Consider the following 14316-nt stretch of genomic DNA (forward strand, 5'->3'; position numbering starts at 1 on the left):
GAGGAAATGCTCATTCATGAACGTCCAAACTAGAGTTCAAATATTCTTGTGAATCATATGATAATATACATTAAAAACCTAAATAAATTTACATATATTTGACTTAGTGTTATGGTTTGGATCTTAAATGTCCCCTAAAAGCCCACATGCTAAAGGCAGCCTGTGGTGCTACTGGGAAGTGGGGAAGCCTTGGCCTAGATGGAGGAAGTTAGGTCAGGGAGTATGCTCTTGAAGGAGACTGGGATTCCCTGCTCTTTCTTCTTTTCCTCTTTACTCTGTGGCCATTTGATGTGACCAGGTTTTGTGCAACATGTTCTTCTGTCATAATGTTCTGCTTTGACCAAAAGCAACAGAGTGACCATGAACTGATATATCCGACACCATGAACCAAAATAAATTTTTCCTCACTTTAACTCATATTGTCCTTAGTTTCAGAGGTGAAACATGTATAAAAATGTAAATATAGTATATGAAATATAATTAAATAATAATGAGAATATAGTTATAATGTAACCATTAAAATTATATTAATATTAGTAGATATAATATATAAACTCTTGGTTATTATTTCCAACATATTTTAATGCATGTATGTCAATTTCATTGAAGTAGTCACAAAACTGAAAATTTGGGGTCTACTGGGTTAAGTCAATTATCTCAGGTACTTCTTGAGAGTGATGGAAAACTGATTGATACACCCACCAAATGTATTTCTATAAATGTATTCAGAAGAAATATGCTGTTATGTATCAAAACACACTAATAATAAGTTTCAATAAATATTTGTTTAAAATACATTTGAATTTGATTGAAATTGTCTGATATTTATGGATTTCCTTGAATTTTTTTTTCGTACCAGGGATTGAACTCAAGGACACTCACCACTGAGTCACATCCCACCCCTATTTTGTATTTATTTAGAGACAGGGTCTCACTGAGTTGCTTAGTGCCTCACTTTTGCTGAGGCTGGCTGTGAACCCTTGATCCTTCTGCCTTAGCCTCCAAGCCATTGAAATTATAGGCATGCACCACCATGCCTGGCATTGAATTTTGTTATATTTATGGAATATGTTTTTGAAGAACTGCCTTGGTTATGATGTTATCTTCCTATTTAAGTATATAAAATTCTTTTCTATTTATTCATAACTTGCTTTACATAGTACAATGGATTCTGCCATATATTTTTTTTTAAAGTTTGTTCCTAGATAATTCATATTTAAAGGTTTTTCCTATGAGTTCATCTTTTATCATCATAATTGATACTGCATAGCAAATTGAGTTTGAATATTGTAAAAAACAACATGCCGCAATAAAAAAAAGTTAATAGTTTTAGTTGATTTGTTTGGATTTTTCAGGTAGGTACATAATGATAAGTTTGCTTGATTTTTACAAAATGCTTAAAATTCCTATTTGGTTTTCATATCTAATTATGTCTTTGTACAACTTCTAGAATAAATATAAATATATATAATATAAATATATATTCCTTAATATACATTAAGTAAGTATTCTTTAATTTAAATGCCAGGAATGGGCACTAAATTTTATTAAATGATTTTTCAGTAACTAAAGAGATAAGAATACATTTTATCTATTTTTACCAGACTGAGATTGCAAAAATACATCAATTCCAAGAATCAATTATCTTTGGTTTATTACCTTAAGCTTATTTGTTTGATGATATTATTTTTAGCATATGTAGTCTAATTTATTTGCTAAAATTCCATTATGACTCTGATAGTGGGATAATACTAACCTTATAACAATTGAGAAGCTTCCAGGATGTACCTAAATTTACCTGCTTATACGAAATAGGATAATATATTTCTTGAAAGTTTGAATGTACATGAAACATTTATTACCATAAAAACATTCAGGCCTAATTTATATATATAAATATATACAGGCATATATATTATATAAAATATGTTATAATAAATATAAATAAATAATTATTTATTGAAAAATGTTAACATTTTTTAAAAATTTAAAAATTTTTACCATATATTTTATGCTTAATATTTTATTGTTCTCTTTTTAAATATTTGTTTCTGTGACTATAGTTTACATAAATAGATTATTCATTTTTTGTTGTCTTAATTAGATTTGCCAATAATTTACTTATTTTATTATTGGGCTTTAGCTGTTGGATTATACATCCATTTTGTATTTTTCTTTTTCTTTTACATTTCATTACTTTTTTAAAATTTATGACTTCCTTACTCTTTTTTTTATGGATATTTTGTTTCTTACTGTTTTTCTATCTTTGTTTGAATACAAGTTCATCTTTACTTATTCTTTTTAAAAATTAGAGTATTTAATGTTTTGAATTTTCCTGACAACAATTTTAGTCACATCCATATATTTTAATGTTTTTGTTACTGTTATTATTAGTCTATAACTAGAGTTTTGATTTATTCTGTAGTTGGGATTATTTAGAAGAAGTTTTTCTTAATTTTTATGTTATTTAATATTTATTTATCTTTTTGTATTGATTTCAAATTTTATTGCAGTGTGCTCAAAGATGTTGGCCTATAAAAATAGTTTTTGTTTTTTGGAACTGAGTTTTCTTGTTTAAAATATGATTAATGTCTAAAAATATTCCATGGACTTTATAAAATAGTATTCTATATATCAAGTGTTACAGACTGAATTGTATTTGCACCAAATACATATGGTAAAGCTCTAATACCCAGTGTGATGATATTTGGAGATGGGCCTTTGGAAGATAATTAGGTTTAGTTAGGTGAGGTCATGACAGCGACCTTCTAAGAAGAGATACTAGATATTCTCTCTCCCTCTTTCTGACATGTGCCATGTGACACATCAAAAAGGTGGCCTACTGTAAGCCCTTTCCAGGAACCAAATCTGCTAGAACCTTGATATTGGACTTCTAAGCCTTTTAGATTTGTAGCCAATCTAGAACTCTGAGACAATAAATTTCTAGTGTTTGTGCCACCCAGTATATGGTATTGTTATGACAGCCAAATAGACTAAAGTGTCAAGTTTATTGATTATGTTTAATTGTTGAGCTGTATTATATAGTTCCTATGTACTTTATCTGCAAATATTACCAGTTGTATTTTAAAATTCTCTTAAAATGAGCACCTATTGAAAGAAAACGAAGAGTGGAAAGGCTAGAGGCTAGAATACTGGGAGAAAGATTTGTAATAGAGATAAATATCAACAACTTGTCCTCAAATTCAAGTATGCTCTGGGGAACATGCCCAGACACACATCAGAAAGTCAAAATATAACTGAATGAAGTGGATGTTACTGTTTGATGTTGATACACTCTGAAAAAGGCAACTCCCTGGATTAAGACCCTGAAGTCTTTTATGAACAATAGAAAAGCCACCAGATGAGAGTATTACTGGGGATATGGAAATGTTTAAGAAATTGGGGATTTTGGAAGGAGTTTAGGGGAAAACCTAGGTCAGTTTATATAGATTAGAAAACTGGGCTGATGAACCTTAGAATAACAGGAAGAAAAAAAAAATCACTAAAGACCATTGAGCAACCATAGCATTAAAAGGCTGTATGTCAATAGAGCTCCATGTGAATATCTAAGGGAAGATTTTAATGAATATATTGAGTTAAAAAGAGCACATCATTTTTGTTTCTCTCCCTCTCTCTTTCTAAGAACTCAACGACACTTTTTTTTTTTCAATTAAAGGTGGCAAGAGCTGCAATCTCTCTAACCTAATTACTTTCCTTTTTGTGTACACCCTTCTACCTTTCCAACTGTTACTCATGTATGTCCATCCTGGGCTATGTCATTGCTTTATCTGAAGAAGAGCACAGTTTTAATTGGAAGCTGGGAACATGCCTAGGGCCAAGAGAGAAGTGGACTTTGTTTTTCTGGTAACCAAAGAGTCAGGAAGAAATATTGAGCTTTTGGAATGGGATATGGAGTGTGTCAAGAATGATTATTCAAAAAATTAATGACAAGATATGACCACGCACACCAAAATAATGAAGGCTTGAAAGTAATTTCATACTGAGCTAAACCAATTTATCTAATTCAATGATGCATACTCGTGTACCTTGACTTATCTGCTGTATGTAGTTTGTATAGTGGAATTATCTGGAGGAAATGAATACTTTCCAGAAGCCTACAACACATGCAAATTGTGGTAAACTCTGTGATGGAAGGGGAAGTCCTACAGAAGTATAGGAACAAAGGTATACATTAATGTCAGGGGTATTACAAAGCTGGTCAAGGTAATAATGATAATCATGACTTCATGTTTTGTGTTGAAAAATTCATCCCAAAGGTTTTAAGTACTTAGTTTAACATCTGCTAATTAATCAATCAATCAATCCAGTAAACATTTATAGATTTTTTTTTTACTATATACCACCTCTCAGCTAAGAATGGAAGAATGAGTACAAATATATTTCCTTCTTGCAGGGGAGAAGGAACACAATTACATCACAATGTGATTGAATTATAGGATCAGAAAACATAGTTATTAGATGTGTGGGTCAGGTTTGCATGGTATCTAAGGTCACAGAGCTAGCTAGAAGCATAATAAAACCCAGAATTCTAATTTCTTGATTCTGAGCTCACTGTGGTCTCTACAATAATACTGCCTGCCACATAATGTTAAATGCAAGCAAATTATTATGAATTGTAATTTCAATCATCATAGGTTTATTTGAAAAAAATCACCAAACCTGGACGCAGCTGAATTGACACTTCTCCTGGCGTCACTTGAGTGTTAATTTCATTTTCACTTGGTATGATTACACGCACAGATGGGTATTCTATCGAATCAACCGAACAGCCTTTGCTTATTAAATTGGAAACAATATCACAACGTTCACTTCTTGATCCACCTGAAATAAAATCCTGTTTAAAAAAAAGAAAATCACTGATGTTTTCAGTTTATATCATCTCAGTTATAACCAAAGAAAGTATATACATAGCAAATATTTCAAATACGCCATTTTCAGGGCAGAACAAATTATGCAACTGTTTAAATTAGTTGCATGCTTCCAATAAGAACAGTGGCATATTTGTCATAAATAAAACTTTACTTTCTAAATCTCATTTTAAAAGAATAAAATGAATTATTAAAGAGGAGATTGAACTCAAGCACTTTAAATGTTGTTAACTGATCACTGTAAAGTTATACTGTCTTAATTCTTTCTAAATATTTTACTTTGGAAAGACAGATCCAGAAGAAAATTCAGCCAAAATAGACCACTCATTGGTTCCAAATGTGAGTCTCAGTTCTCAAAGGACTCAACTGGTATGTTTATTATATACTGTTATGTTTGGAATATGAAAGCAAGTCCTTAGAAATACATGCCTAATTAAATGCCAAAAATTCATAAAAGAATAAATTGGAAATCTAATTTCTTAGACCATAAAGTTGTTCAGCCTCTTATACACACAACAGCCTAAAAGCAATTCAGTAAACTAATGGAGATGTTCATGATGACGTGGAGAGATATAATACTGCAGATCAAATTCTCCTGACTTTGCAACTGAATCTAAAATTTTCACTACTTAGCCTTGAGTAGTTGAGAGTTATCTAAGAGACATGCAATAAACTTGGAATTAATGCAATAACCTTATTAATTTATCCTGAGGGGAAAAATTTTATATATTTATTTTTCATGTAAAAATTTGGGATTTTTTCCTAAGAATGGAAAGTGTATTGAAAATATGAAAATATATTTTATTATGTATAACATTGGCCTGAGTTATTTGGGGTATTTGATTACAAATGAGCTGGGTATTTGCTCAGCAATCTTCCTAGCAATGGCTATATAGATTCATCATTCAATCATTTCTCCTTTAATTAAGATGATATAAAGAATTGGATTTTTAATACATTCATCACTAAATTAAAGAATGTTGATTGAATATGTGCTGAAGGACAATAATTTGGTAGGTGCAGGGGTAATGAAATGGATGGCAGATAGAGCTCTTATCATCAAAATCAACAGACTATGGGTGAATTCACACATTAAGAAAGTAAATATAACTGTTATGGGAATTAAATTTAGGGGGAACACAGAATATCACAGGGCATGGAAGAAGGGGATTATCAAGTTGACATGGACATTGAGTGTTGAATATGAGGTCACTAATTATAACCAGGGACAGCCATGGCACATTCATACAAAATCTTCATTCTTTTCTCAAATAGAGCAGGGCATGGCAAACTAGGGTCAGTGAGATGATCCAGACTTCAGCTTATTTTTCTATGGTTTAAGTGCCAAAAAATTATTTATACATTTTAAAAGCCTGTAACATAACAACAAAAGAAAAATGTGTGATAGGGATGGTGTGTGACCCACAGAGTCTAAATTTATTATGTAGTCCTTTATAGTGCTCGTCCTGAATTAGAGCCTGCCTCATCCTGTAATACATGCATTAACTAAAAGGCAAAAGGGAACATGTCTTTCTTTCCAATCAAAATCTCCAGGTGACATTTGATTAGTTCATTATGGAAACAGAAACATTTAGTTTGCTTTGTTGATTAATCATATTCCAAAAATTGAAAATAGCCAAAGCCTTAGTTTCTTTTATCTGAATTTATTCTATGTACTCTTAAAACATTCTATGCATTGTGATAGAATTTATAAACAACATGGAGTTTCCTGGAGGGAGGTAGCAAATAACTGCTATAGTATGTGTCACATTCTTCCCCACAGGCTAAGTGGGGGACCTCATTTCTCCCAAGTAGGGGATACTTATAGTACACAAGGCTTGGTACATGTGTGCTTGATCATGTGTCAGATGACATGTTACAGACAAAGACCACATGCATATTACAGATGTAAAAACTTAAGACTTCAAGTCATGGAAAGGAAATAAAGTACAAATAGCTTTATTTTCTTCTTTTCAGCCATCATAGACTGTTATTTGTGCATACAGAATGGAGAAGAAAGGAGGGGTGTCATTTACTGTAACTATACATCAGTTTATGCCATGTGACCTTTAAATGTCAAATAGTTTTGCTGAAATCGGCAAAATGTTCTCTATTATTTTGCAATATCTGAATCAGCACAGCTGTTTTTATCCCACTGTAAAAACTAAGTCAGAAAAACATTGCCAATTGGCCAATTAGGTTTGAAAAGGGAAGAAAAGACTGTGGCATCATACTCAAGAATGGAATGTTGCTCCTGCCCATTGTGGCCTACTTTTCACTTTGTACAAAAGAAAAGCAATTTGAAACCACACCCTTTTAATTTTTGATATTTTGTGTCATTTTAACTTATTCTAATCTTTATGCTTTACTTTTTTCCTACAAGAAGAACAAAAGCAAATTCATAGTCTAAGTTTCTACATCTAAAATGTCTCTGAGAATGAAAAGGTCAGGTTGAAGTTACCCTGTCAAGTTTTTTTATCAGTTGTTACTTTCATCTGTTTTCAGATAGTATTCTGGTGATATAAATAGCTCAAGTTTCCCCCCTACTAATGTCTGAGTCTTTTTGACTGTCAAACATGGCAACCTGAACAGAAATGGAAAAATTCTATCATCTTCCTTTGACAGCGAATGTCCTTCACATCATATTTTAGAATAACTATGCTCCTCTAAGCTTCTGGCTGTGCTGTGACACTATATATCAGAGTGACAGCCAGGGGAGGAGGATAATTCTTCAAAACTTAACATGTCTTTCATAGACATTAATTAACAAGACACATAAGGTATTAAACCTAATACTGATGAGGTCCTTTGTATCCCAATTGTTTTCCGATTACTTCTATGTATCATGGAAGAAAAGAGAAAGTAAAAGACATGGAATGGCAGATAAAAATGCTACATAAGAAAACAATCCAAGGGAGTATCCACTGTCTAGTTATTTTGTTATTTTTAATTTCTCCCAGCCTTGAAAATGACATAAGCCAGGCTTATTTTATTATTGTTTATGTTTTCATCATGAATAGGGGAAAAACAAAACCTCATCCTTCCCTTTCCCTTTAGCTTACTGGCTGAAAAATCAGAGACACCCGTTGCATCTGTGCCTAAATGATGGGTGATCTTCCAAAATTCAACAATGCTTTCTGTCTCCCGATGATGTCAGGTAAGCCTGAAGGGAGTGGACAGCTCCTCTCAAAAACGTTGCCAACACTGGCCAGAGCCCTAAGACTGGGTGCTTGCTCTGAGGTAGTTATCAACACAGGCCATCATCTTCGTTTTCTAAGCCTCACCAGAGCTCTATAGAATTATGACTCCTACTCTTAATTATGACTCCTATTTCTTAAGCAGTCCCTATATGCCACATGTCGCTTTATTATGTCTTCAAAGACTGTGAGGCAGGTGCAGATAGTAATCCCAGTTCGGAGGTAGGGAAAACTGAGGTTCAAAGCGATCAACATATACAAGTTCACAGAGTTAGAATCTGGTGGAACTGGGATTTGAGTCCAATTCAGTCTCTCTCTAGGGCCTGTTTTTCAATATATAAATCAGACTATATCACGTTGTACAGAAGAAAATTTAGTGACATGAACCGTCAAGTTAATTTCTTAACACGTTTCCCTGAGTAGTCCACCTGAGGGTTTGCCCACTGTGGACAAAGGACCTGTCCCCCACCATCCCTCACTGGGTGGGTAGCCACCTTTCTATCCCTTAGCCCTCCCTCCACCTGACGACTGATCCTTCTAAATACCCCAGATCCTTCCTTCTGTGTCAGGACTGATTGTTTTCACAGAGTTGGGGCTTTTCTGATGCTCTGTGTCAGTCAGAACTGTGAGATGGAATGGGGCTTCCTCTGGAATCTGCTGTTCCAGTTGGCTGACAACTGGACTTCAGAACCATCTTGGAAAGTTTCTCCAAATACCCTCCCGAAAGCACTGGAGGTCAGGTGGCCAAGTTTCAGGGCTCTAAGGATCTTTCTCAGCGAAGAAGTAAGAATCTAAAATAGCATGATGTTGCTTAGGTCAGAAACATTCTTAACAGAGAGAATAAGTAAACTCCAAGTTCAAGGTTTTACAGATGAAGACAGACTCAGAGAATGGAATGAAGTCTGCTGGTCTTTGGCTCATAAGAAGTCATGAGATTGCACCCTAAGACTCAAATTGTCTTGTCTGTCACATTGCTTGGCTCCATGGGTTGTGTAAAGCCCTTCTGAACTCAGGAAAGGATCTCATCTTTTTGCTGGTGGAGCCCAGAGTGCAGGTGGGGAGCTTCAGGCTGTCAGGCAGAAATCTGTTGATTTACAGATGTGGCTCTGTCTTGTGTACCCCACCCCTGCCTCTCCCCTGACTTGTTTCATCGAGAATAGTTATGCCTACTATCCTTGATTAATTTTTCCTGCTGGGGGCTGCCTCAGAACAAGCAGTAACAAGAGAAGGTGGAAAGATGATGGTAATTGTAGTTGCTGAGTTAAGTCAGAGGAGATCAAAGCCACAGTTTTATCTCCATATCAAGCAAAAGGCCCTTAAAACCCTATCTGTTCCAATTCCCAGGAGCTTCATAAGTAAATATAAAATTGCCTAGACAATCTCACCACAAAAGAAACCCCAATGTAAAAGACAATTTCTTTAGTGCAACTTATTATCTATAGATAGTTTTGATTGAATATAATTGACAAAGGAAAAAAGAACTTTCAAAACAACTTTAGAGTCAAGAAAGAAGAAATACATTATAATTATTACACTAAGAATTTTGTCATTAGGATTTTTTCTCTTATAGAATGCAAAGACACTAATTTTGAAAAATAACATTTTCTGGATTATTCTCTATTCCATAGAACATAGTACATAATATTTCATGAACAAGTCACATGTTAAAAGCATCATATTTTCCATATGTAACCAATAAATTAATGTACAATGTCAGAAAATGAAGTAAATCATTTATCTTCAAGTAGTTCAAATAAAAACAAATAAAATGGACCAACAAATTAGCTTGCTTTTCTTTAATTTGGAAGCATAAGCTAACACTCCAACTTGAGTATACGACCTTGTGCCTCAAGCTGCAGCAAGAATTTCACACGGAATCCTACGGAACTATCAAAAGTTATTATCTGTGTTTGCCATTTCTTTCTATAGAACAGATGGAAAACATGAAATGGTTTTCACTTCATTTCAAAATTACCACAATTTTCCCAGTAAAAAGTTATATTTGATTTTATATTCAGCCAAATATGCCATTTCCAAGCATAAAACCAAATAAAAAATTCCTGTCAGCATTATCTTTTTTTTTTTTTTCCTGATACACCTTCAAGGCACAAAATAGTCAGGCAATGAAATCATCCTAGAGAGAAAGTCAACTGTGATGAAAAGAAAAACAAGGAAGAAAAAGAAGAAAAATGGCACACCTCTTGAACACACCATCCACATTCTGGACCCAGCTCAAGGCACCTGGCGCAGGACACTGCGTCTGAAGATGTGCATCTATTGTCTTCTGTAATGAAGGATAAAATGAGCTGTTATGGTTGATCTCATATTAGGAAGTGTAAGCAATTCTAACCAGAATGTTTTTTAAAAAATATTTTTAAAATTGTCAATGGACCTTCATTTTATTTATTTTTATATGGTGCTGAGAATCAAACACAGTGCCTCACATAGGCTAGGCAAGTACTCTACCACTGAGCCACAGCCCCAACCCTAACCAGAATGGTTTTGAAAACTTAAATAAGATGACCTTTTGTTTTAAATACATGACATCAAATAATGTATATTTTCTTTAGGAACAGTCAACTTAATTGTAACTATCAGATACCCAGATAGGTATTAGTTTTATATGGGAGAAAGGAGATGATGGAAATTGATTTTAGATTTTGTAGTTTGGCTTGAAGTCACTGCAGGAAGAGGGGATCCTCCAAATTATTTAGTATGTTCAAGTCTCATTGTGTTTCCTATTCTCTGAACCAAGTAGGTTTGGGTGGAGAGATTCTAGAGTTATTCTTATAAAAATTAGCATATGCAGACATCATTCTCCACGTGAAAAGCATGTTGAGTCATAGTGAATGAAGCCTCAGAGAAATAATCTTGATGGACATTTAACATAGTTAAAATGGAAATTCCGATTGTGTCAGTATTGATTATTTTGGTGTGAGAAATATCAGAGCCAGACACAATGGCATGACTCAGTATTTTATAAGTGGTCAAAAAATTTTTTAAAAATAAGGTGGTCAAAAGTAAAGTGGTCTAGGGGCTGGGGATGTGGCTCAAGCGGTAGCGCGCTCGCCTGGCATGCGTGTGGCCCGGGTTCGATCCTCAGCACCACATACCAACAAATTTGTTGTGTCCGCCGAGAACTAAAAAATAAATATTAAAAATTCTCTATCTCTCTCTCTCTCTCCTCTCTCGCTCTCTCTTTAAAAAAAAAAAAGTAAAGTGGTCTAATTGAATGAATGAGTTGTTTTAGTTAATTCAATTTCTCAGATTGGATCACTTGAAGATCATGTACGATTCACTTTTCCACATGTGGGCAGGGCTGGGGAGTAGGAAACCCTTAAGAATGGCTTCTGGAGGCAGTGACATCTGGTACCACTTTGCCATCTCATTTTGTCTCTTCTAAACTGTGTTTCTCTTTAACAACTCTAATAGGAATTAAAGAAAACTCACATGCACCCAGATGTGTGGTTCTGAGTACATAACCACACATTGACATGTAGTTTTAAAAGGGATAGGGACAATTCCAATTGGTTTCTTTTTACTTTCTCTTTCCCAACTTCCCCAATATTTTGGAATCCAGGGTAAAACAGTCCTGCCTTGGCTGTGGCTCAGCATGGGTGTTGGCAGTGTCAGCAGAGGTGATAACTGGGCAACAGTACCCTACCCTGTATGTCCCAGGCCTGGTTTGGGTTAAATGAAACATCCTTCTCTAGAACCCCTGCTAATTTGTTATTTACTCTCCGAGTCTCCTTATACCATTGATACTTGGCTTTATAACATCATTTTAAACGCATTATCTGAAAGTCCTTCACTGGTCTTTCCAGATGTGGCCTAGAATTCCAAGAACTAAAATTTACTAATGCTTTAGTTAATTCACTACAATCATGGCCACCTAAGTGTGAAGGCTCCTTAGACTAAAAATCTTCCATCTGGTTTAACTGCAAAATGTGAAATCTGCTTACCCCTAAACATATGCAGAAGAGTGAAAAACCTTTCCAGTTTTGTTCTCCGAAAGAAAATTGATATAGGTCTAGAAATCAAGCACAGTGGCAGAGTCTTATGATCTCAGTGTGTACCCAAAATTTGTAAGTTAAAACTCAGTCTCCAGTTCAGTAGTATTAAGAGGTGGGACCTGGAGGAGGTGATTAGACCTGAGGCTCCTCCTTGGAAAATAGGACTAGGCCCCTGAGACAAGAGGCCTCACACCTGTTCAGCCTTTTCCACCCACTGCTTTTTTTTTTTTTTTTTTTTTTTGCCATGTGAGGCAGAAAGCCTTCATCAGATTCTGAATGAGAGTCTTTATCTTGGACTTCCCAGCCTCTATCACTATAAGAAAGTAATTCCTGTGAAGTTTGGCAATGCAGCTCAGTGGTAAAGCACTTGTCTACCATGCATGAGGCCCTGGGTTCGGTCCTCAATACTACACACACACACACACACACACACACACACACACACACACACACACAACAAAATAAAAATAAATTTCTGTGGTTTATAAATTACCCAGTGTATAGTATTATGCTAGAGCAACATGAAAGGATTGAGACTTAGATATAACTTGATTTTTACAAGCTGTTGGCCTTGAAATAAGTAGATCATGGAGTAAGAGCTATTTCAGTTCACCCTTGACCAAGTTTCTTACTCAACAGGTAGAGCTTTCTTGTCAGTAGTGAAAACTGCATTCTCATGGAAAGGAAGCTGCTAACTCTAAGACTCTAGTCTTAATTCTAATGGTTGTAGGATTTTGTCCCAAGTTAATCCAAATTCAAACTCAGATTGGGCTCCTACTCCTGTAGCACACATGATACATAACAAATTTACAAGGAAAAAAATCTCTCTTTTCTTTAAAAAGTTCCAGTGCCAACTTCTGTTTTAAACTTCAGACAACTAGGGATGTTGACTGAGAGGGATAGACACTTCGGTCCTGTCAATACTTCCCAGGTTCCGGGGCTGACATTTCTCAGACTCTACGTAACTACAGCGGGGAAAAAAATCCCATAAATGGATCTGGAGGAGGCAGATCGTATGGTTCTGCAGAACTGGAGGAAAGCCATAAATTGAACTCCATGGGAACTGTGTCAAACATTATTTCTGGAGAGTGTCATGGTTATACTTCACAGAAGACAAGCTAAATACAATTTGACAGGCAGAATTTTAAAGGTTTTCTTTTTAATTTTAAAATGTGCAAGTGAGTAAAATACCTAACATGCAAATATCACATCAATTATAACAATTCTTGTCACTGAATGGGCAAAGTATTATAAATGCTACCAGTTAGCATATACTAGGAATCTCTCTCTCCCTCCCTCCTTCTCTCTCTCTCTGTCTCTCTCTCTCTCTCTCTCTCTCTCTCCACTCACATGCGAACACTCACACACCTTTCTGTGAGAATAGAATCTAAGCACACGCATCAACTTCAAGGCACAATTGCTGTTTACAGACACTGGCAATTTGTCATCAGCCTTTGGGTTTGCCCAGCTCATTTGCCCTCTCATCTCTGACGCAAGAACACAGCAGGAAGGCTGCTTTCCTGTGGTGGTTTCTAGCAGCCCTGGGCACTGCCCTGACACCTCATCAGAGCATGTGCCTGACTGGTTCTGCTTCCCACTCTGTGATTGGGGTGGCTACGTGCTCAGCCATTAGTCCCGGAATAGCACACTAAGCACCCTATTCTCCATATTCTAGCATTGAATTTTTATGAAGGAACTTTTTATGGATCCTTATGAAAACTCATAAGGACTGGAAGCAGAATGACATTGTTTAAAACTATCATAGAATTCTTCATTTTGTGTTCATTTGTTTTAGCCCTCGGTGCCTCGGGAACTCCATGTTATTAAAAAATGTGCTGCCTTGGCACAGTGGTAAAGGATTTGACAGTCTATTGACAACAAGTGCATACATTCTAAATAATTCTATTGCTTGGTCTACGAGTGTGGGAGCATGGACAGGAGGCTTGTTTTTTCTCATTATGTGACTACTACAGGTAACAGACTGATGAGGCAGCATTGCTAACAGACTAACTAGGAAGGAACCTCCAAACCTCCATTGCACTGCTGCTTATCAGCCATGTGCCCTTAGGTTAGCTACTTCAAGTCTCTAAGCCATCATTTCCTACACTGCAACACAGGGCTAACTACATCCACACCAAGCTGCTGATATGAAGATGAAGTGAGACAAAACATGAGAAGCGTAGTGCTCAGGGCACAGAGGGCATTCAGTAAAGAAGC

The 14316-nt window shown here is 35.4% G+C and overlaps 1 protein-coding gene across 4 annotated transcripts in view; it reads right to left on the minus strand.

The window, feature by feature from the left end:
• Itgb8 (integrin subunit beta 8) overlaps positions 1-14316 on the minus strand; it is a 95287-nt gene that overhangs the window by 50372 nt on the left and 30599 nt on the right. For all 4 annotated transcript variants that reach the window (XM_021728749.3, XM_040291743.2, XM_021728747.3 and 1 more), the window contains exons 2-3: positions 10285-10370; positions 4681-4855 (exon numbers count right to left, since the gene is read on the minus strand). In XM_021728749.3, coding sequence (XP_021584424.1) covers positions 4681-4855; positions 10285-10370 — 261 coding nt within the window. The remainder of the gene's footprint in view (positions 1-4680; positions 4856-10284; positions 10371-14316) is intronic.

The sequence above is a fragment of the Ictidomys tridecemlineatus genome, chromosome 2 (genome assembly GCF_052094955.1).
Source record: "Ictidomys tridecemlineatus isolate mIctTri1 chromosome 2, mIctTri1.hap1, whole genome shotgun sequence".
Taxonomy (NCBI): Eukaryota; Metazoa; Chordata; class Mammalia; order Rodentia; family Sciuridae; genus Ictidomys; species Ictidomys tridecemlineatus.